This window comes from Sturnus vulgaris, chromosome 11 (genome assembly GCF_052056855.1).
Source record: "Sturnus vulgaris isolate bStuVul1 chromosome 11, bStuVul1.hap1, whole genome shotgun sequence".
Lineage (NCBI taxonomy): Eukaryota > Metazoa > Chordata > Aves > Passeriformes > Sturnidae > Sturnus > Sturnus vulgaris.
Window position 1 is genome coordinate 12,968,329 of NC_142253.1, and position 23,445 is coordinate 12,991,773.

General features: G+C 47.7%; 1 protein-coding gene across 3 annotated transcripts; it reads left to right on the top strand.

The window, feature by feature from the left end:
* Positions 1-5,492: 5,492 nt before the first annotated feature.
* On the top strand, positions 5,493-17,617 carry WNT5A (Wnt family member 5A). 3 transcript variants are annotated; one of them, XM_014869588.2, is made up of 5 exons: positions 5,493-5,790; positions 8,959-9,092; positions 10,235-10,500; positions 15,119-15,411; positions 16,966-17,617. In XM_014869588.2, exons 1-5 carry the CDS (start codon positions 5,785-5,787, stop codon positions 17,422-17,424), a joined length of 1,158 nt encoding a protein of 385 aa, XP_014725074.1. In that variant the 5' UTR covers positions 5,493-5,784; the 3' UTR covers positions 17,425-17,617. The 3 variants fall into 3 exon arrangements, with proteins under 3 accessions (XP_014725074.1, XP_088027657.1, XP_088027656.1); XM_088171531.1 differs by lacking the exon at positions 5,493-5,790 and adding an exon at positions 8,103-8,155; XM_088171530.1 differs by lacking the exon at positions 5,493-5,790 and adding an exon at positions 8,487-8,579.
* Positions 17,618-23,445: the final 5,828 nt, after the last annotated feature.

The window sequence follows — 23,445 nt, forward strand, 5'->3', positions numbered from 1 at the left end:
GAGTGGTGGTGGGATTGTTTATTTTTCCTCCCATAAACGTTTTTTTTTAAGGTCCTAATGGAAACAAAGCAAAGTATTATTCCTCTAAAAGCACTATTCTTTAAGTAAACCAGACTCACTACTTGAAACATTCCAATGACATATGGTGGCAGCAGGGGGATGGCCGAGATGTGGACGGGCGAGGTATCACCGAGATAAAGACCCACACACAAAGGCACAAGGTGTGAGGAGAGGGACACGTGCCCCAGGGAGAGGCAGGACAGGAGAGAAAACAGCACATTCTTCTAGGAGTGTAAATTTATCCCTTTGATAGTTACCTTCAACAGCCTTACTATTCCAGAGATCAAATTTAAAAATGTCAGAATCCTCCCACAGTCTAACTCCAAAGGTCCAGACAGTTCTCTCATGTCCTGTTGGCTGCAGGGGAGTGATTTCCTCCTTGAACACCTTCCCAGCCATCAGCACCTGCACCTCAGCTCGCTGAGCTCAGTGTGCCAGAGCCAGGGCAGGGCACAAGCCCATGGCACCAGTATTGCAGAACAGCAACCATTGCTCTGGGGCACCAAAGCACAGCCTCCCCTGCTCTTGTGACAGGGCACTTTTTAATCATCTCCCACCTGGCTGAGCTCACAGCAGTGGAGCCCCATGCTGCAATAGGGGTTCATCCAGTTGGCATCCTGGTTCAATAGCTTTTAGTTACTTCGGCTATGTTTTTTTTTGTAAATTATTTTCTCATCTCCTTATTTTCCTCCATGACCCAACACATCCTGTACCTGGGCTGTGCTTTCTGCAGTGGCACTGGGGTTGATTAGACATCAAAAAAAGGAAATGGAAAAAAACTCACCTGTGTTTAGCACATGAAAAATGAGTCCACAGCTGTCTTTCTCCAGCTGATAATGCAGACAAATGGGGGCTGTTTGCTATGCAGTTCATTACTAGTAATAATAAATTGGTATAGTTATCATCAATTTAAATGTAAAGTGGTATATTTTTTTCTACAGGCTTCGCAGATTTGGAGATTGGTGTATTCACCTGAATTTGTTACACTTCATTACCCTGTAAACTTTCCTCTTTTGCCTGCTGCCTCTTATTTGCATCTCACAGCATCTAAAATATGTCTTCATCTGGTAAAGATGAATGCTAATCTAGACTATTATTTCTTCCTCTCTAGTGGTTTATCGCTGCTTAAGCTATGCTGGCGTCTTTCAACATCATGAATTTGGGATTTGAGAGAGGGGAAAGGAACAGGGTGGGGGTACATCCATACATGGACATACATCTATATTTTTTTCTTTGTCTTCTAGACTTATAACTTGCCAAAGTCTGTTCAGAGTTTAGGCAAGCTAGAAATACAGAATTATTGTCTAAAAAGAGTTTCCCATGCTATTTCTTGTCTCTTATGGATGAGGATTATGAAAATAACACTTATTGCAAGATTTGTCATAAAATTATCATCTTTGGCATTTCTTTTGTAGTTTAGCCATCTTTTGGATGACAGGGTGGTCTGTAGAAAAGAAGGCAGCAGCATGTTTTGGGAAAGAAAGCAGCCTTAGGAAAGTACATGTGTGATTTCGAGGCAGTTACATCTAAATTAGCTTAAAATAAAGTCATCCCTGGAGTAGATGGTCTGGTGAGCAGAGTGCATGTTATATGCTCAAAGTGATGTGACATCTTTGCTCTGTCAAATGGGCATTATGGTACGACTCTCACCTAAAAAAGCAGATTCACTGCAATAATACCAAACCAGCTGCACATGGGCTGTGCCTTCACAATGGTTCAGTGGGAGATGTATCATAATTCCTACGTTATACACTCAAATTCCATAATGAGCTAAAAAGACATACAGGAAAACACCTCCTTTCCTTGAAAGTTCTGATTCCCAAACAGGTTCTTCATGACGAAAACCCTGCCATTGGCCAAGGAGGAAAGATGTAAATCACGCAGCACCACACATTCCAATGAACACAGGCGTGCAAGGTTTTTATGTGACCACCCCTTTGTTAAAATGCATTACCCTGCAGGAAAATGGCAGAAACACATCGAAAAGACCAGAAATAATTTACTTTTGCCCTACAGAGAATTGCAGAGCTGTAACCTAAATCTCTAAAATCCTGCAGTGCTGCTTTTTGAGGTTCTGCTGTTTGGGCATTCAACGATATCATCACACTTCTTATGACATTACTCCGAGAGTTTTTTTTTTCTCCAGAAAACACTTCGATGTTGGCAGTAAAACCAGACAGATCAACTGTCTGGTTACCTTTAGAGCTCTGTCACTAACAAACCTGGAAAACAAAACCTTGGGCAGCACGAATGCCTTTAACATTGTCAATACTTCTCCCTCCTGCCCCCTCTAGCTTCACCCAGCTGTTTTAAATAGTGAGGAGAAATTAAAATTCTTAAAGCCTTGCAGGATGTTTGGATTTCTGCCCTTTATTTCCACTTATATGCGCCATAGCTTGAAAATTTGCCCGTGATTTATAAATTCCCCTTCAGTTCTCTTTTTAAAAGCAGCGACTAGGAATCCCGGCAAAGAAAACGATCTGGTGCTGGCTTCTCCCATTGCCAAGCTGCTGCTCACTGCCCTGCCCGTGAGGATCGTCCCGGGCTTGGCGTTTTCTTGTGCCCGATGACATTATGCAATTACATGATGATAAACATCATTCGGGAATACAAATGCGAGAGGTAAACAGCTCGGGGCTCTTTATTAGTTTATTCCAGGCGATCTTTCTTGTTTTACTGCCCGGCTCCTCCCCCTTTTACAGTTTTCTGCTATTCTTTACTAATTCTAGTGATTTGAGAAATGACCTTTAACCTACGCAGTTTGCAGACTCCTAAAGGGGATAATTGAAATGCCACAGTAAACCAAAGGCAATAAAATATTATTTACTAGGCATAAAACTAAGGTTGGTCTTCTTAAAGAAACGAACAGCCCCCTTATTCCTTCCCCCTCCCTGGACCTGGTGCTACACCTAATTTATAAATTCCTCACCAGGCGTCCCGAGGAATGAGCAGCAGCCCGGGCAGTGAGGATTCCTAACGGAAAAGCCCTTTGGATGCTAGAGAGTAAAGAAACCTGCCGGGAGCGATGCTGGGGGCTCGGACCCCGCCGGGGCGCTCAGGTGTCGCAGAGCCCCGGGCTGATCCCGAGGGGCTCCCGTTCCGCGCCCCGGCAGCGCGGCTCCTCCCGGGGGGCTCGGGGCGAGCAGGGCCCGCCGGAGCCACGGAGGGGGCGGCCCGGGGGGCGCAGGAGGGCCCGTGGCCATCGGGGCCTGGCGGGGACAGCCGGCCCCTTAGCCCGGTCGGCCACCGCCGGTGCCGCCGGAGGCTGCGCTTACCTGTCGGGCAGCGCCCCGGCGGGGCGGGCGAGTTCTTGGCTCGGGAGCAGGTGGGCAGCGGCAGCGGCTCGGCCTGGCCGGGATGTGCCTGTTCCCCCATCGGCCTCCTGAAGGGATTTTGTTCGCGCTGGAATGGCTTTGAAGGAGTGAATGCATTTATTGATAGCGGAGCTGCTCTCGCAGCCTGGTTGGATTTCCTAGGGCTGCTTTGATAATGTGCCCCCTCCCCCGGATCCCCTCGTGGACCCACAGTTGCAGACGGATACAGGGGAAATGCTGCGGAGTTACGGCATGGCTGGAGGAACGCTCCCATTTCCTGTGCTTGGGTGCACACGGGACGGGAGAGGTGCAATAAAAACTCGAGGGCTGCAGAGCGGGGAAAGAGCGGGGAGGTGCAAAGGGTCCGCGAAGCCCCTCTCCCCTGTAGCTCTCATTGAGTCTTACTCTATTTAACCCAAACAGTTTTGTCAACAACTTGCCAAATTTACAGCGGCAAAAAGCCGCTGCAGAAGGGGGAACACGAGCCGTCGAGCTCGCTCCGTCCCCCTTTTGGCAGGCAGCACACGCGGCCGCCTCCGCGCCTCGGAGCATGCGACAAGCAGGACTTGTCACCGAGCCGCCCGGCAGGAATGCTGGGGCAGCCCCTCGGCGCGGCCATGTGCGCAGCACATTGTGTACACATGTGTGCGGGGGGAGCGCCGCGGGGCCGGCCCGGCACCGCCCGTGGGTGTACATGTCTGTAGATGTGTGTAGATGTGCTGTACATGTGCGTGCATGGGTGTACGCGTGTGCCTATGGGTGTAGATGAGTGTACATGTGTGTGAGTGGGTGTACATGGGGGTAGATGTGTGTATATGTTTGTGCGTGGGTGTAGATGGGTGTATATGTGTGTAGATGGGTGTACATGCGTGGACATGGGTGTAGATGGGTGTGGATGCGTATAGGTACACACCTATATGGTTGTATGCATATGGTTGTACGTGTGCCCCTGTCCCGGCCTAGGATGAGCAGCCGGCGGTGCTGGAAAGCCCATGCACCCCCGCACGCACCCCGCCGGCCGGGATGGGCGCACGGGGCACCGCTTTGCAGGAACAATGTGCCCTCACGGGGTCTCATGCCGAGCATTGACCGGCGAGAGCGGCCCGGTGATGCGGAACTCAGCGTGGCGGCCGGGACGGGACGGGGAAGCGGACTGTAAGCGGAGTGAAGCGGACCACGGATGCTCGCCGCCCGCCCCGGGGCTGCGCGGGGTCCCGCTCGCTCGCTGCCGTACAGCTTTAAAATCCAGCCCCGTCTGCAATAGGCCGGCCCTGGGCGCATGCGCTGCCGAGAAACTTTTCCAGCTGCCGTTGGCTCTCTTAACTTTTTTTTCTTTTCCTTTTTTTTTTTTTTTTTTTCTTTCGCAGTTTTAAGCAGCGGGGTGAAGAGGAGCGAGGGAGAGACGCGGGGGGAGCGGGGCCGGCAGCAGCGGGCGGGGGCAGAGCCCCGCGGAGGAAGGGTCGGCTGCCGCGACGCCGCCTGCCCCGGCTTGCTCTCCCGGCTCTTCTCCCGCGTATCCCGCTCCCCGGCGCTGGGCGCCTCTGGCACCGATGGATTGGGGGAGCCGCAGCTCCTGAAGCCCGGACTGCTCCCCTCCCCCTGCCCCTGCTCGCCTTGCAGGATCAGTCGCCCCGTAAGACAGGCACACGCGTGCACAGCCCCCCTCCCCCTTCCCGCTTGTGCAGAAAGTTCTTTTTCTGTTTGGGCTTTTTCTTCTCAGTGTAAAATGGAGGGAGCCGGCCCCGGGATGGCTCTGCAGCGGCGGACCCCCGGCTCTGCACCGCGCAGCCTTTAAGCAAGTGAAGGGGGGCGGGCAGGGGGGAGCCCTGCACCCGCTCGGCTCCATCGTCCCCCTCTGGCGGGCCGGTCCGCGCCGAGCTGCGGAGGGGGCGGTCGGCGGCCCGAGCGCCGGCGGAGCCGGGTGGGAGCGCGGGGAGCCCCGCGGCGGCACCACCTGGGCTGGTGGGACGGATCGTCGCCCGCGGCGCTTTCGCTGCCGCTTGTGAAGATTTTTATTTGCTTCCGCACAATCACGCCCACGGGCGCTGTGTGCGTGTGTTGGGTTGGCTTTTTTTTTTTTGGCTTTTTTTTTTTTTTGGCTTTTTTTTTTTTTTTTTTTACCTCCTTCTTCTGCTGGTGGAAAGCCCTAATTACTGCGATTGCTGATGGACCTTGGAAAGAAGGCTGCACTGGTGCCCCGCTCCGCAGTCGGACACGCTCGGTTTGCGCCGGACAGGGCGGCCGCTCGCCCGCCGCCCCCCGCCAGCTCCGCGGGCCCCCGCGCTCCCCCGGCCGCGGCTCAGGACGATACCGCTCGGCTCCTGCGAGCCAGGATTTTACTTTCGTCTCGCCGTTTCTCCTCCTGCTGCGCTTGGATTACTTGGCTGCTCCCGCTCGGCGATCCCGCGCGATGGAGGTGAGTCCGCCGGGACGCGGGGGCTCCGCGCCGCGGGGGCCGCGGGCGCGCAGGGTGGGCTGCGCTCGGTGGGGTGCGGGGCCCGGCGCGGGGCAGCCTCTCCTCCTCTCCTCGGCTACCGCCGGGCGCTCCCACCTCTCCGCTCTCACCCACCGCGGAGAGAGAGCTCTGCTTCCCACTTGGGAAAAGCTCTTGTATTTTCTGGTTTTCCTTCTCCTTTTAAATTTCCCCCCGAAGAGAGGCTGCCCGCCGCAGGGACACTTGCTGGGCTCGCTCTGCCCGCCGCGTCCCGGTGCATCTTTCTGGCAGCGGCTCCTAACGCGAGTTTAAAGACATCTTTCCAAACTTCCCAAACTTTCGCTAAGAGGATCGCTATGGAGGAGCCCAACGTCGGCGCTAATGGTGGCCTGTACCTTTAAGGAGAACTGGCTGGGGGCCAGCGGAGGACCCGGAGTCAGGGCCCCCCCCCCCCTCCATTTAATTTTATTCTCAGTTTCTGGAGATTATCACTCTGCATCTGCAGCGGGTCCCGCCTGGGTCAGCGCGGAGGAGCGCGGCTCCTCGGGGTCCCCTTGGCGCTGCGAGGACTCCATGTTGGAAAGGCTGTTGGCTTTTTGTTGTTTGTTTGTTTTTAATTGTCAATTGTATGGTAAATGGGCTGCGCTCGGAGGGTCACGGGGAGTTCAGCGGGACCGAGGAGCGAGGCTGTCCCCCGGCGCCGAGGGAAGGACACGATGTGCCTTCACCCCCGGGAAAACAACCCCTCTGCGCCTCCGCTGGGGAGAGCTGGGCCGGGACCCGACCAGTGCATTTCCCTGCAAACGTGAGACGTGGTCTCGCTCCTCCAAATGGTTGTGAAGGCGCAGCGGGGAGCAGGGGGCGGCCGGGGGGTCCCCGCGGAGCCGCTGCGCCTCCCGCGGTTTACAGCCCCCCGGAGCCGGGCTCTGGATGCCGCCTGCCCGCTGGTAGTGCTCCTAGAAAACCAGATGCCTTCGCAGGCTTTCCAGACACCCCGTGTAAAACAGGATCAGAGGCGATCCCGCGGTGCAGGATCTGTAAAAGCCTCTCTTTTCATCTCGGCAAGGAGCGCGGGCTCCGCATGGGGTGCGTTAAATACCAAAACCCAATCTCCGCGGCCCTACAAAGTTGAACACGGTGCCTCACACTCCCGATCTCCAGTGCTCTGTGCTGCTGGGCAGTCTGCCTTTTTTTTTTTCCCCCCCTTTCTTTCTTTTTTTCTTTTCTTTTTTTTTTTTTTTTTTTTTTTTTTAAGTGTTGGCTTTTTGTGGGTGTATGTTGTTTCTGGTGGCACCTTGTCAGCTGCTGCGTGCAGAAGGGCCGGGCCCTCCCTCGGCCCGTCGCAGGTGCCTCCTCCGCCGCGCTGCTGGGCGCAGTGTCCGCCGCCGAGGAGGGCGATGGCAGCGGGCCCCGGCGGAGCTGCCGTCGGAAGGGCAGAGCCGCCGAGCGCGGCCGCCCCCTGTTGGGAGCGGGCCGCCAGCGCTCCCCGGGGCGCCGCCACCGGGCTGGGGGCTCTGGAGCAGCGCCCGAGCTCGGGGGGCACCCGGGCCCTTGCAGCGGGCAGTGCCCTTTGACCCTGCAGGGGGGCAGCGCCCCATCCTGGCGCTGTCCCGGTCCCGCCCGCCCGCCCCTTCGGGCAGCTCGGCGTGCCCGGGCTGACTGCTGGGCCGGGCGGCACCGCTGTCGGCGTCTCCGACCTCCTCCGGGCTCGGGCACTTTCATGGCTCTTCTTTGTTACTGTCATTATTTCCAGGAGTAACAGACGGACGGAGCCCAGCGCTGTGCGCTGTTGGGTGTCGCCCCTTGCCCCGCGCACACCTCGCTTCGCTCTGCGCGCCCTCGGCGTTCGCACCTTAGCCGGGACTGAGCCCCTGTGGGGCGGGCGGGCTCTTTCTGCTGCCGGAGACCGGCCCCCATTTACCCACCCCCAGCAGTGGGGACCTGGCGGGGCTCATCTCCCCCGGGCAGGGCATGTTTAAGCCGCACGGTGCGGGGAGGCTTCGCCCCAGGGCTGCAGCCCCGGAGCAGTGTCGGGGAGCGGCGCATGGGGGTCCCCACGGTGTGGCAGCTTCCTCGCGTGTGCCCGCGCAGGTTCCGTGTCCTGCTCCGCTCCTCCCGGCCCTTCGCAAACAGAAATAAATTAGAATTAAGAACACCTTCAATTCAGCGTTAAGGGCCTTTGGAGAATGAATAGGGAATAGGGAGCCCCCAAGTGTCGGAATGACCTTTTTTTTGTTCTTTTTTTTTTTTTTTTTTTTTCTTTCTTTTTTTTTTTTTTTTTTCCCTTCCGAGGGGAGGGGAAATAAACCCCGGGAATGGCTCTGGGGAGCGAGTGAGAGAGTCCCGTGTGAGGACCAGACGGTGATCGCGGGACCTGTCGGGGGAAGCGTTTGACTTCCAAGGCGGCAGCCCGGTTGCTGCAGGGTCCGGGTCGGGACGCGGAGCTGCTCCTTGTCGCTCCTGGTACCTCCCCGGGCCGGTCCCGGCCCCGGGGCTGCCGTCGGGGCAGTCACCGCGGTGCCAGCGCGGAGCTCGGGGCTGCCTGGGCGATCGCGGCGGGCGGGAGCCCCGAGGCTGAGCCGAGATGTTTTAGGGGACGACGGGGGAGGGCAAGGACCGGCGGCAACATCCCCGGGCGGGAGCCCTCGGGCCCCCGCGGAACCGACCCCTCGGGGCACCGGTCCCCCTTCCTCTCGGGCTCGCTTTGCAGACCTGAAGCCGCCTTTAGCCAGCCGTGAGCCTTTCGCGTCGCCGGCGCGGGCAGCGATGGGGTAATGCCCGGCCCGGGACCCGCGGGTGGCTGTAGCCCCGGGGCAGCGGGGACGGGTCCCGTGTCCGGAGCAGCTGTTGCGCCCGGTCCCGTCCCGTGTCGGGCGGGGTGCGGGAGCGGCGGGGCCGGGGCAGAGGGACGGGCGGGCGCCCCGGGAAGGCGGTGTCCGGGGGGAGGGTGCGGGTGCGGGGGTGGGTTCTGCCCGCTGGAGCGGGAGCTGCGACGTGCCTGTGTCTGGCACCAGAGCCTCGGCGGGGAGAAGGGCCGGCGAGTCAGAGTCAAGTTAAAAGGGGCCCGGAGACTTCCGTTGTTTAAACTTGAATGCTCGAAAATGGTCTGAGAAGCAATAAACAATCTGATCCTTTTTCTCCCCCCTCTAGAAATCCAGTGCAGCATTAATCCACGGAGGTGCTGTGGGGACAGTTGGCAGTACAATGGCTTCTCAGTACCTCGTAGTGGCTCTGGCCGTTTTCTCCTCTTTTACCCAGGTTGTAATAGAAGCCAGCTCTTGGTGGTAAGCATCTCGTATCGACTTGGTTTTGAAAGGGGGTGTCAAGATTTGCTTGCTTCAATGTCTCTGTGCTTCTTCTGTACTTTGTTTCTGCGGGAGCGCGGCAGGAGCGAGGCAGCAGGGGAGAAGTGTGCTGGTTGGAATATGTTGTGTAGGAAAGGGAACGGGTCTGTCGAATAAGGGTAAATGTGCAACATCTCGTCTTGTAAAATACAGTTTTTAGAATAGTATCTGGTGGATTGTCTATGCATTTTATCATCTTTAAATTATTATAATTGTTTCTCTTTTAAAAGACATTTCAACTCCCTTTCGTTAGATGTTTTGTATGTACAAGAGAAAATGCTGATTTACAAGGAAGAACTTAGTTTCAGTTTGAAGTTTTCTGTAACTGAACTGTTTACAAATCTATTTTGTTACAAAAGAATACATTTAAATTCCTAGTTTGGCAAATTATCTGTATAGTGTACGATGTCGAGACTTCTTGAAATAGGTATTTCTCTCCTCTTTCCAGTGATGGCTTTTGGATTAATAGCCACTTTTTAATTGAAATGTATCGTGTGAAGAACACTTTAAGAATTAAGAAAATAAAATTGATTTTGTTTAGAATGACTATACTTGCCTATATGTTCCTGTGTTGTCATTTGGAAGATGCTAGAAGTAGTCTGTAGCAAGTTTCTAACTTCTGTCTTGCTAAGGGGGTCCCTATTTGTTTATAATAGATCAGATTGAAAAACCCAGACTTAAATATAAAATATATGTTAAGACAAATTGGGATTTGGAGAGCTTTTTTTATTTTTGCTTTATTTATTTTCCTGGCCTTGCAGTTGTTTGGAGCTTCTGTTATTATTACTGCATCAATTTAAGCTGGTAAAAGGCTGCCTAGATGCGAGTCTTCCAAGTCTGTGTCATACTTCAGTCTCTAATGTGTGGTGATAACCACATGGGTGGAAACTGGTAACTTCTGTCCTGTTCTTAAAACAAAAGTTTCATGTTTAAGTGTCTGGGGTTTTTCCTCACTTGTTAACAAAAACAGTTGTATACTCATGTATAAGTTACAATTCTGTCTAGGATTTATGGATTTTTTTTTTTTAATTTATTTTATTTTGAAGTCTTCTGTTTATTAATGCAAATCTTTCTTTGTGCAGGTCTTTAGGGATGAACCCCATGAACCCCATGAACCCTGTTCAGATGTCAGAGGTGTACATTATAGGAGCCCAGCCACTATGCAGCCAGCTAGCAGGGCTTTCCCAAGGACAGAAGAAACTCTGCCAATTGTATCAGGACCATATGCAGTTCATTGGAGAGGGTGCAAAGACGGGCATTAAGGAGTGCCAGTATCAATTCAGACATAGAAGATGGAATTGCAGCACTGTGGACAACAACTCTGTTTTTGGCAGAGTCATGCAGATAGGTAGGAAGCAACATCTTTATGATTAAAACTCTTGTCTAAGGATATGTATGGCACACACTGTTCTGCACTTGAATCTCTTGCCAGGTTCTTACTGAGTACTGTATACAATCAAGTTTTTCTAAAAGTTGGCAAAGGAGTTGGATTATTTTTAGCTGGAGGTGATTTCCCACCAGTGTCCAGCCATATGTCTTGGAAAACAAAGTAGGAATATATATTTGCATATGGGAATAAGGGAGAAAGGAAAATGAGGCCCTGAAATCTCTTTTGTAGAAAACCTGAGACAAAACGAAGGCAACCTACAAGAATTAAAACCATCAGCATCTTGTAAAATTAAAGATGTCCATGTCTAGTTCCAAAGTTAGCAGCTGGATAATAAATCGCTCTTGGTCCAGAGGTTAACTGAAAATTGCTGCTCTGTCGATTAGTGTTTATAGGCAATTCCTCCTTGCTTATTTCCAGATACAGTATTTTTTTCTCTTTTTAAGGAAAACAATTTTATTTTTAAATTACTGTAGCAGTAATTTTCATGAGATCAGTTCTATCATGGTAAAATATGTGATTATTCTTGTAACTGACCTTTAAAGAAATCACATCACTGGTAAGAGACAGATTCTTGTTTAACATCACAATTTGGTGGACACCCAACCCTATCAGATGCTCTTTGAAATGGCCTTCTCCAGTGCTCCTGTGCTGCCTGCTTTTCCTGGCATGTAAGGACCTCATAGTATTTTAAAGTCATTGGCAGAATTTTAACCATGGACATGGAGAAACCTTCCTCTGACTTTCTCAAGTCAGATTGCTGATTTGTATAATCAACACCTATTTTTCTGGGTGACACTTGTGATCTTTTAAGTAGTGAGCGGTGCGCTGGCAAATGCAGCACTGCTTTTTAGCTAGAATTGTAAAGCAAAGCTTTTATGATTTTCTCTTCTGCTTTAGAAAAAGAAAAAGTATTAAAATCAGTCTCAGTCTAGGTTTGTCTGTAAATGGGCTGACTCCAGTTAAAGTTCAAGGAATGCATCAATTCACATTTGTTCTCAGTTTTTGTTAAAAGTTTTTATTTGGAGATTATCAGACAAATAGAAAAAAATCTATTGCATGAAAGTACTGAATTGGAACATTTGATTTTAGATAAACAACCTTCCCTAGGCTTTTTAAAGCACAGTATTAACCCTCCATAGAGGGGTTTTGTTTTTTACCTTACCCAAGCAAAAATCTAAAAGCATGAAAGCAGACTTCTTCTGTGCACCTCTCTGTTCTAGTAATGTAACAAATGTCTGAAAATTAATCTGTTTAAAATTTAGGCCTTCATCCTTCATCCTTTATTTATTATCCAATCAAGTGAAAATTAGTTCAGGGTGTGAAGGAGTGTACAGGATGGGGCCCGTGATTTGTGGTGTCTGTCTCTGGAATCGATGTTTCTGCCCTCCCCAGGTATGAGAGATCTATTTAAAGGTGGTTCCTTTCAAGTTAAATAACTTTGCCGCACCCTTTTGCTGGATGTGACTGTATTAGCTGATGTCTACACGGCAATTCATCATGTAATTAAGCCACTTATTCTAATTGCAGATGGAAGCAAGGTTAATAGCCATATTCAGGAGTTAGAGCATGAAGAGTGTATTCACTGAGAGCAAGGAAAGAGGTGTAACAGTTGTGGTATTTCACGTTGACCCTCAGTAATGACCAGTTGGTGTTGCTGTGCATGGCAGGAAAAGTGGACACTTTCAGACCCTGATCCCATTGACTTCAGCCTGCCATGGGCTGTGTGGAGGGCTGTGGGATACCCCTTGCTCCCAGCAGTGCAGGAGGGGCAGGCTCTGAGTGCACATTGTTTGGGAGATTTTGCCACGTGCCCTTGGTTGCGCCCCAGAGAGTTCCCGGGCACGGCACTGCCCGCCGGCACAGCCACGGCCCCGTGTGTCAATGGACAGCCTTTCTTCCAGGATTTACCCTGCAGTTAGCTAAAGCTGTACAAATAAACCTGCCCTTGGGTTTGGAAACTTGCTCTGTGGCTTATTGAACTGTAAAGTTTTAGGGCCTGTGTTCTGCACTGCTCTCCTTGGCTGCTGGTTCCCAGGTCGGGCACGGTGCTCGCTGCCATCTCCTGGCTTTGTGGCCAGCCCTGTGCAGGCTGCACATGGCTTTGCACACACAGCTAAGTGCTAACAGGAAACAAAAATCACTGCATCCTCCCCCTACAGCTCCGTGTGGTTGGGGTCCAGTTTATTCTGCCTTCAGCCTGATGCTGAATGCTTTTAAAATGCAAGACAAAGAACATTTTGTATCTTATGTTCAGGTATAAAAAAAAAAAACGGTTCTGTTCTTGCAGACTTATTCAGATCGAGTGTAAAGCTCAGTGCCTTGCTCTGTGGGTGGCTTCCTACAGTGTGTGTATATTGAACAGTTCCATTTCTATGTTTTATATATATGGGAGAGAGGGGACTCGAACGTGTTTGGAATGTGTGTTTGCTTGCCATGGCTACAATAGAGAGAAATCCTGGACTGTGGGAAAAGACAGATATGTTTGACAGTGAAGGAAAGCACAGTTGTGCCTAAAGACTGAAAAAAGAAGAAGAAAAAAGAAAACTCAGAGTAACTCATCCGTGTGGAACCATCACTCTTAATGTGTTCCTGGGGTTGATGACTTGAGGCAGTGTTGGCTTGAAGTGTACTTCAGCAGCTGATGCTATTTTATAATTTGCCTAAATGTTCAAGGAGGGAACTTGCAGGGCAACTCTCCTTCCTGTACCCAAGCCTTTCCTTCTCCTTCCCACTAAGAGTAAGTTCTTTAAAATTTGTTCCAGGGTAATAATGAGAACTAGTCAAAAATAGTCAGCTTTATGAGTTTAAATCCCACAATAAGCAGCAGAGTTAACCATGTGAAAGCATGAGCTAACTAAACATGAAAAAGAACAAAAATGGAACGGAAGAGGCGAGTCCTGTGGTCCAAAGCAGACCATGTTTCTTTCCTCTCAATATAGTGGAAATTTTGCTGAAGGAATTAATCCAAAAATGTGTGTTACAGAGCAAACGGGAACATTAAAATCTGTATGAGGTTCCCCCTGCTATAGTTTGCAGTAGATGCAAGGCCTAAGTCACCACATCAAGCCAATGTTTTTTTAACTGAAAATGCTACTCCTGTAACCCTTTATACCCACAATTCATGTAGATACGTCCAAGAGCAGGTGTCTGTGAGTATAGATTGTGTGAGGTAGCAAAGTGCTTCGGGTCTTCCTTAAGTCTCATCTTTCCTAACGTAAGATTTCTGATTTTTCCCATTTAAACCCAGCCTCTATTACTAAAATTAATCCAGTGGATGACAGCTGTTGTATTAACAAAGCTGCTCTGATCATGGTGTCATCGTGATGTTAAATATGAACCAGACCTCAAATTATTTATGTTTCAGAAGTGCTTGAAAGCTCCTATTAGATTTGACCTGTCATGATATGTCTTGCACAAAGAGATTTGCCTAAAAATGTTGCTGTCTAAATATACATGACTTGCCCAAAAATGCAGCCTCTTAAAGTCCTAAGTTTTCAAATGCCCATGGTATTCCCTAAGTAAAATCACGTAAAATCAAGATTAAAAGCTAGCTTGATCTATTGATTAGACTAAAGATTAGGAATAAAACTTAAATCATATAAACAGAAAAGAAATATTTAGTCTATTCTTAGTCATTCTGAGAATCTTGGAGAAGACCCATTGGGATGATGTCTCTTAAGGAGAAAAACAAACTTCAAGTGTTGCTCTCTAGTGCAAGTTTTACGCTTGTTTGTCTGCCAGCTTTGCTAGTTGTACTCAGAATTTGTGGCACCCTTGGAAAAGTGATTGAGGAAGTCAGACACTTAGTGAGATGGGATCAGATACTGTCAATAGGATGGTATGTGGCCGTGTCTTACATTATGGGTATTGTAACTTTTTCTTAACGAAAGTTGGAAACTTGAGGTTTTCCATTTCCATTTAAGGGCACCAGATGCAGGAGAAAACCTTCAAGGCCACCTTGTGCCAAGGGTTTTTTCTTCCCTGTAATTTGTAAAAATTATCGTCCATGGGCTCCCTTGCCATATTCGCAAGAGCTGGAGTGGTGGATAATAACCAGCACAGGTTGTTGTTAGTTTTAAATAGTCTCCTCCAGAAGTGTCTGGCTAATGTGTAATGTGTAGGGTGGGAAGCTGTGTGTTGTTCTGCTGCGTGTTTCTTTCGATACCAGGAGACTTCGTAAAACGCTTGAACTTTAAATAAATTGGAATAAGTGGGTGAAGAGCATCAATCACGTTTGAGAAGTAGTAATTTAAGAACCGGGCTTTTCAAGGTTGTATTTAACATCTCTTTCTTCTGAAGGACGGGGATCCTGTTGCCCTTCCCTCCCCTCACATGCAGGCATGGCTGCTTTGGCCCAGCACGAATGAGAAGTGACTTCTGCTCTTGACAAACTGTGTGTGCTCAAATGGCTTGGGTTCACTTGGTTCTTTCAGAGCGAGGGTGTTTCGGGCAGCGTGGGTCAGGGTTACTTTACCTTCTACCGTGTGAGTGAGCTTGGTGGCTCTGGAGAACCTTTGTCCTCGTGGCCCATCAGCAGAGTGGTGGCTGTCCCCTAACCCCACTTGTGTCTCTGCAGGCAGCCGGGAGACGGCCTTCACCTACGCGGTGAGCGCGGCCGGCGTGGTCAACGCCATGAGCCGCGCGTGCCGCGAGGGCGAGCTGTCCTCGTGCGGCTGCAGCCGCGCCGCGCGCCCCAAGGACCTGCCCCGGGACTGGCTGTGGGGCGGCTGCGGGGACAACATCGAGTACGGATATCGCTTCGCCAAGGAGTTCGTGGACGCCCGGGAGCGCGAGCGAGTTTACCAGCGAGGCTCCTACGAGAGCGCGCGCATCATGATGAACCTGCACAACAACGAGGCCGGCAGAAGAGTGAGTGTCTGCACGGCAGCCTGTCCCTCCACGCCCTCCTCAGCCCTTCTTTTTGGGGAAAAAAAGCGGGGCACTGAGCAGCCACCGTGGCTTGTCTCTGTTTTGATGCACCAAACAAGAAAAAGGCAAATACGGGGTGTGGGTGGGTGGGGAGTGCGTGAGTTGGTGTTGCTTTTGGTTGTCTGACAGTCCTGTTGCTTTCCTCGTGGGGGAGGCTGGGACCAAAGCGTGTTGTGTTTCCCTCTGTATTGTTCCATGAAAAGTGCCCGGCTTGCTGTGGATTCTCTGTAGAACAGGATTTTATTAGTTGGTATTTCCAACCAGGACAGTGTGTGTTGTTGGAAGGAAGTTGGGTGTGCTGGGCTTCCCAGGCTGGAATTGTGCCACAGGATTGTTCTTTTTTTCTTTGCCTGGTTTAAGAGTATGTGAAAAGCTTCTCTATGCTATTAGAAAACATGGTCTTCTGTGGTTGAACATGTCTTCATGGTTTCTTTAATCTCAAAAATGCTTTAAATGAATGGGTGTAAACTTTTTTAATAGTCTGAATATGAAGAGCCAAAATCATTATTTTCCTAGAGCTTGAAGTGCCAGCAATAGTCGGCTGAGACTTTACACTTGTGTTCTAAGGTAAAGAAGGATGAATTATAATTGAAAATTAATAGTATTTAAATGTAAGAGGAGGGTGTCTGAAAGCAGTGGACAGGCCAATTAGTATTAGCAAGAAGAAAAATGACACTTTCACAGTTGCTTACGGAGACTCAAGGAGTTTTTTCCTTCCTCAGCCTGATCTTTGCAGTGCCATTTGGCAGCGTTAAGACTCTGTAACTGCTGGGTGGAAGCTGTCTACAGTATCATCTAATGTGTCAGACCCCAGGATTTTTGGGGCAGTGTCAACACTGACTCTTATTTTATTTGTACAGGGCAAATGACTGAGGTTTCCCTGCCAAAGCTTTGTAAAGAGGATATTGCTATGTAGCTCTGACTCCCACCCATAGGTGTTTGGGGGTTTCGTCTTGGATGAAGTTGCTCTTCCAGAGCAGTATTTGGGATAGGAGGAGGATGCTGAGCCAAGAGTAGACAATCAGCTGCAGCTGAGCCAGGAGCAAGAGGAATCTTAACTCTTTCCCTAATTGCAGCCTCAAGTGGAGATCAATAGGGAGAGTAACTCAGATAGAAAATAAGGAGATGTTTTACATTTCTCAATGAAACAGCAAAATCCTTTGCTGGCGTGAGAATGAATTCCTAAAATTTGAGTGCAGCCTGAGTGATGCTGCTGTCTGAGTGTGTGCTGTTGAGGCTGTCTCCGTTGTGGGGAGAGGCTGGTGAGACTCTGCCCTCTTCCTCCTGCTCCTCCTGGCTCTTTGGGGTGCTAGGGGTGCATGGGTGTCTCAGCTGACTCATCCTTCCCACCGTACTGGAGGAGAGGATGCTCAGGTGAATACTGTGGAGAGGCCGGTGGCAATAGGACGGAGGGCAGGAGATGAGGGGTGTGAATGCTCTCACATCCGTGCTAGTCTTTCATCATGGTTTTTGCTTCTCTCCCCGACTCTGCAGACGGTGTACAACCTGGCTGACGTGGCCTGTAAGTGCCACGGCGTCTCTGGCTCCTGCAGCCTGAAGACCTGCTGGCTGCAGCTGGCCGATTTCCGCAAGGTGGGCGATGCCCTGAAGGAGAAGTACGACAGCGCCGCCGCCATGAAGCTCAACAGCCGCGGGAAGCTGGTGCAGGTGAACAGCCGCTTCAACGCCCCCACCATCCACGACCTGGTGTACATCGACCCCAGCCCCGACTACTGCGTGCGCAACGAGAGCACGGGCTCGCTGGGCACGCAGGGCCGCCTGTGCAATAAGACCTCGGAGGGCATGGACGGCTGTGAACTCATGTGCTGCGGCCGGGGCTACGACCAGTTCAAGACGGTGCAGCGAGAGCGCTGCCACTGCAAGTTCCACTGGTGCTGCTACGTGAAATGCAAGTTGTGCACAGAGATCGTGGACCAGTTTGTGTGCAAATAGGGCACGGACGAGGTGGGAGGAACTGCAGCCGCCTGCCAGCAAGGGGTGCAGGCCCCTCTCCCCTTCCGCAGGACTATCTCCACTTTATTTATAGAGTCCAACGAGTTTTCGTCTTCTTTTAAGAAAAAAAAAAAAAAAACCAAAAGAAAATAATAAAAAAAAAGAGCGGGGAAGGAAAAAAAAAAAAAAGAAAGAAAAAAAGAAAAATATAAAGGTTGCAAAGAGAAGTGCCTGGAAACCCTCTCTGCGTCCATCCCAGAACTGTGTGAGGCTTATATTTTTGGCAATAATGGAGGAGAATCTGAGAATATTTATTTTACAAAGTTAAAAAAAAATTGACTCTTCTTACAAACAATAGAGTAGTTTGAGGGGAAAATCCGACATATGCTAATTTAGATCCATGGAACGTAATACATGTGCAGTAGGCAGAGCAACCATGTAATGTGCTTGGGATGTTAGAACAATCCTTATGGATGTGAGGAACACACAGACCTGTCCATAACTTTTAGGTTCAGACACTAGAAGTTCCTAGAATAGGGTGTATAAAGCTGTTCAGTGCATGTAGGGCTCTGTAAATAAGGGGTATGTTCACCACAAGGTGTGATGTCAGTTGCCCGCCGAGGGTCACCAGAGGGCAAAGAGCAAAGGATCAGAAAGGCTTCAACTGTGCTATCCCTGAGCCACCAGGGCAGAACCGAGCAAGACAGGGGAAAAAAAAAAACCAGAAAAAAAAAATCTAATCTGCCTTGGTGAATAATAAAGACGTTCTTCAAGGCAGAGCTTGGCCTCATTAGCTAATTGTGACGTTTGGGTGTCTTGTGTGGCGGAGCAGCCCTGCCGGGGCAGGCTGCCCGCAGCACTGCAGCTGGGCAATGCTTGCAAACAGCTTTGGTTTCCCAGCCTGGAAAGCCCATGGAAAGGAGAGTTCCTCAAATCTGAAAATGCCTTAAAATGGTGTAATAGCTGGCTGGCTTTCAAAACACAGCTTGACAAATAACTCCTCTAATTTTATGTGAGAAAATAAATCATTAGATATCCGCTCTTGGAATGATTGATTTTTATTTTTTTCGCAGATTTTGGGAACGCTTTCATTCAAGGAGACAATAGTTTCATATTTTAATAACATTAACTGACTATTATAGTTCAATGAAACGTTGCAGCAATACCAAATTTATCATCCTATGTCTTTAATACACATGCTTTTGATAATATATTGCAGATATACACTACAACTGTTCAGACTATACTCGAGCAGTTACATATATATGGGAGAACTGTGGTCTCTGGTGTCTGATACTTCAAAGCTTTTTGTACATATATATTTTAATGATTTAGAAAATAATAAAACATCTAAATTAAAGGGGCAGTTCATCCCTTATTTTCTTTTTCAGATCTCTTCAGGTCTTTAGATTGATTCTAACCTTTTGGCGGGTTTTTATTTTTAATTATTATTTTTTTTAAAAGAACTTTTAACATTCAAAAGTTTTAAGGATAATCACAAAGAAGTAAGCTTCTTCCCAATTTCAGGACTTCCTTGGGTGGTTGGTAGAGGCAGCACCCTGCACTTGAATTGATAGCAGTCTGGAGATCACTTCTATTCCACTCTCACTTTAAGGGCATTATTGATTATTGCTGAAAGGAGACACCTTCCAACTCCAAAATGTGCTGCATTCGGCCCTTGCTTTTCAGTTTCTGAACGGAGAATTGTTGTTTGTCAAACAATACGTGTTCCCCCCATGCTGTGTTAGTTACACAGGATTTCATCTTTGGTCTAGATGCCACTTTCCAATTCAGTCTCATCCTACAAGTTAAAGAAAATGGTTTTGCAGATGCCAAGTGAGGAAAACCTTTCACTTTAGCCTAGTTGTACTAAAGCCTTGACTTTTCACAAGCCTTTAAGCTGTATCATTAAATTCATCTTGATCATTTATCAGCTTCTTAATGGCGCTTTATTGCTCTTAATTTATTGTACAAGGACATATTTACCCCTCATCTTCAGATGTTTGCAAAGAATATCTTTAAAGTAAGAGAAATAAATAAAGCACTAATTCATTGAATATGTCACTTTGGTTTTTATTGTACAAAAACCAAGATCTTTTTTTTCATTTGCTGAATCACCTCATGTTCCTTTTTAGTGACTTCTGTCTGAGCAGAATTGAATCTCATGATCCTAGCTATTAAAACCCTATTTAATGTAAAATATTTTACTTGTCATTCAGATATGTAAATCTTCTATGTCCTTTCCTCTGTTCTGTACATTTAATGTACATATTTCTGTCTTGTGTGATTTGTATATTTCACTGGTTAAAAAAAAAAGAAAGGATTATGCCATAATTGAAGATAGACTATAAAAATAAAACTTTGGTTGTATATTGGGAAGTGGTTTTAATTATCTTTCAGAGGAGGGTTTGTTAAGACAATGAGCAGAGTTGATTTTTAAATTTACTGCATGGTAAAACAGGGAAGTGTTTGTTGGCCAAACATACAAAGTACATTTTGAAGTTTTATTTCAATATTAAGAAGACTTACAGATGTAACTACTTCTTAAGTAGAAGGGGAAAAAAAAACTAAACCAAAAAACACACCAAAAAACCACTCAGAAACCCCTGTGACTCTGAGCTAGGAAACATTTTAGAGATGGGTAACTACTAAATTGCCAGTGGACAGGGACCTGGCTTGTTACTTGTGTGCTTACAGCTTCCAGGGCTGCCTTCAGGGATTTGGGGGCAGCTGCCTCCAGTGATGCCAGGGAGGGCAGCAGGATCCTGGTGTGAGCACGGGATGATTTCAGTGAGGGCAGCAGGATCCTGGTGTGAGCAAGGGATGATTTCAGTGAGGGCAGCAGGATCCTGGTGTGAGCACAGGGTGATTTCAGTGAGGGCAGCAGGATCCTGGTGTGAGCAAGGGTTTCCAACAGGAGAAGCTCTCAGTGCTGGGTTTGTGTGCTCTGGTGTGTGGGGGTGGTTCCCCCACATCACTCATGGAGCTGCAAGGTGGGAGCTCACCAGAAACTGAGTACAAATGAAGGGAGGAATCCTTACCAAAAAACCCAGGGAGGCAAAGATCAGTGAAGGATGAATGAAGTATTCATATTAAGGAGGTAAAGCAGAAAACAAAAATTAATATGCACCCCAAGCTTTCTGTTTTGAGACTGGCTTCTCTTTGAACTGATTTCTTAAGTCATGATTTTAAAATTTTTTTTGCTATAGGTAACTTGATGAATTAGTGGCCTTTTTTTACCTCTCTTCTCCTCCATCTTTTTTTTTTTTTTTTTTTTTTTTTTTTTTTTTTTTTTTTTTTTTTTTTTTTCCTTCAGGATAACCTTCTAACATATCGAAACTCCTTCTGGCTGCCAAGAATGTATTATCCCACAAACCAGTAGACCAACATCATGTGTTTAAAATAGCGATTCTGGGCAAATGCAACGTTCTGTGGTCCTATTACTGACATCTGGTTCAGTTTTCCTCCACTTGTATATTGACCAGTATTCTTTATTGCAAAAACACAGCCCCTATTTAGGAAAGTCAGCAATTTTTTTTTTGACTGGATTGTATTCAAGCTCTTCCCAATAACAGAAAAGTTACCAAAAAACTTCTTTATTGCCAGCAGTAAATATTCTGTATTCAAAATAGTCATTATGGGCTCAGATACAAGAGAGTTGTTTTTAATTTGCACCAAAGTTTATCTGTTTAATTTTGTTAAAAATGCTGTTTCAGAATCTTGGTTTTTTAGTAATAAATTCAAATATTTGTGTTTGGTTATGTCTCTGCCAACAGTGAGATCCACTCTGTTTTGGCAAAGTACCGAAGCCCTCAGGTGTTACCAGGAAGTGCACCAGAGAGGATGCAAGTTAAAATCCTTCCTTTCTAAAAGATTTGTTTGATAGAATGGTAGAAAGATAATACAAAACTTGTAGAAACTGATACTGAAGCTAAGAGAAAGGCTGCTTTCCTTTGGATAAGAAATTTTGAAGAATAATGTCTAAACCATAGGATATTCATTGTAAAGGCATGGTTTTAGTGAATCAGGAAAAATGTCTAGCTTTTTTCTACTGGACTGTATGCTAGAGGAAACCAAGGACAACGAGGAAAAATGAAGCTCTCTTAAAAATATAGGTAAGTATATTAATGTAAAGCTTATGTATATACTTGCTGACTGTGGTAGTCTTAAAACTGTTTATCTATTATTGAAGTCACTTTGGAAGGCAGGCCAGATCTGTTCTTTTGCTTTTCAAATTGTGTTTAAAATCCTCAATGGCGGGTGGGAGGAAATCTTTCTTCCCTACTCCAGACTCTGGTATGTCTGTTTATGTTGCAGTGGGATGAAGGATCCGCGTAGGAGCGCAGTGAGAGGTTTGTATGTGAAATGTTGTTTTTTTTAAAGGTGTGATTAAAAAATCCATTCTGTGTCATGCTCTGCTCCTATATGAGATTGCGTGTGTGCATTTGTATATACTGTGCTGGTATTTTCCAATTGTGTTGGCCAAATTCTGCTTTTAGTTATGGTTAGGCATCTCTCCTGACTCTGGTGGTGTCATATGAGCCTGACATTTTTCGACCAGACGTGAAGGCCCCCCTGCTCAAAGAGAATGCATATGAAATATATCAGCCTTTCTTCTGCTGGCTGGTTGTTTAAACATGGGTAACTGAATTATTGTGAAACAAATTCTGGGACTGCAGCTGCAAAAGCAGTAATACGGTATATTCCTAGTGATGTTTCTACGCCATACCTCCTAATTTCCCAGTTGATTTCCAGCGCAGACAGAAAGTCTAGAATGCATGTGGTATGTTCCTCATCATATATTTTATAAATGTAAAATAATGATTTGTCAATTACAGTTTCTATTATAGAGATAAAATGAGATATTTCGGGCTCTCCTGATTTGTTGACAGCCCCTTACCTTTGGCTGTGTGAGCACTGCTGGCTCGGAGCAGCGTGAGGTGAAGCTGCTTTTGGGAAGGTCTCTGAGGGCTGGGCTGTGCACTGTGGATAGTGGTGCACTGATTGCTTTTGTAGCCAGTGTTGGTTTACCTTGTGTTGTCTTTCCCAGCAGTCCTGCTTTCTCAAATGGTAATTGAACAGCAGCAGTCAAAATACTCTGCTGACGGAGAACCCCTGGCCACTCCATGGGCAGTTATTCAAACACTTTCTGAACCGGTTTGACCCATTGCTGATTTATTCCAGATCCATTGTGAGGAATTTTAAAAATGCAAACTCTAGTGTAGAGTTCATAGCATGGCTCACAGTTCTTTCTTTTGGTTTTGTTCTGTCTTCATAAAGCACTCCATACCAACCATCCATCTTTTTTAAAGTTTTGGTTTTGTTTTTTTTAAAAGCAATTTTCTTGAACACACTGAGCAAAGGATACGGTCCCCTCAATAAAAGGTGATAATTTCTGTGCCATTCCTCCAATGACTCCCAGACCTCAGTGACAGGTTCCATGGCAAGAACCCCTTCCAGAAACCCCCCATCCCTCAGGGTTTCCTCCTGCTTCTCCCGGGCACTTATTGGCAGAGTGCAGCAGCTGCAGCTTGTCTGTCTTAAAAGCATTGGCTGCTGCTTTCTGCCTCTTCTTTTGCCCACTCAAGCAAGCCTATCTCCTGGTAAGTTTCCCTGTTGTTTTTCATACAGAAAATTGCAACTTTATATGTCTTTTCTTAAGTATGGGCTGGGATTTACTTTCCATGACTATTGATCTCAGAAGAGCTAATGCTTAGTAGGCAAATAGTGCTAGGGCTTCTCAAGTATCTCTTTGCTTTGTAAATCAGCAGCCTTGGAGGAGTGAAGGGTAATCCCTGAGCAAACTTGAACTGGTCATTACCTGGGGCATGGAGGCTGAGGTCATTAATGCTATAAAATACTGTTCAGATGTATTTTTGTGTTCTTCTTTGGGCAAAAGGATTCAGCATGAAAAACAAAGTTGTTACTCAGTGAGATGTGGACTAGTAATGCTTGAAGAAAATGGGAAAGAGACCAATTTATGGAGTGCAAATTCTTTGACTTTGTTAGCAGTCTCCATTG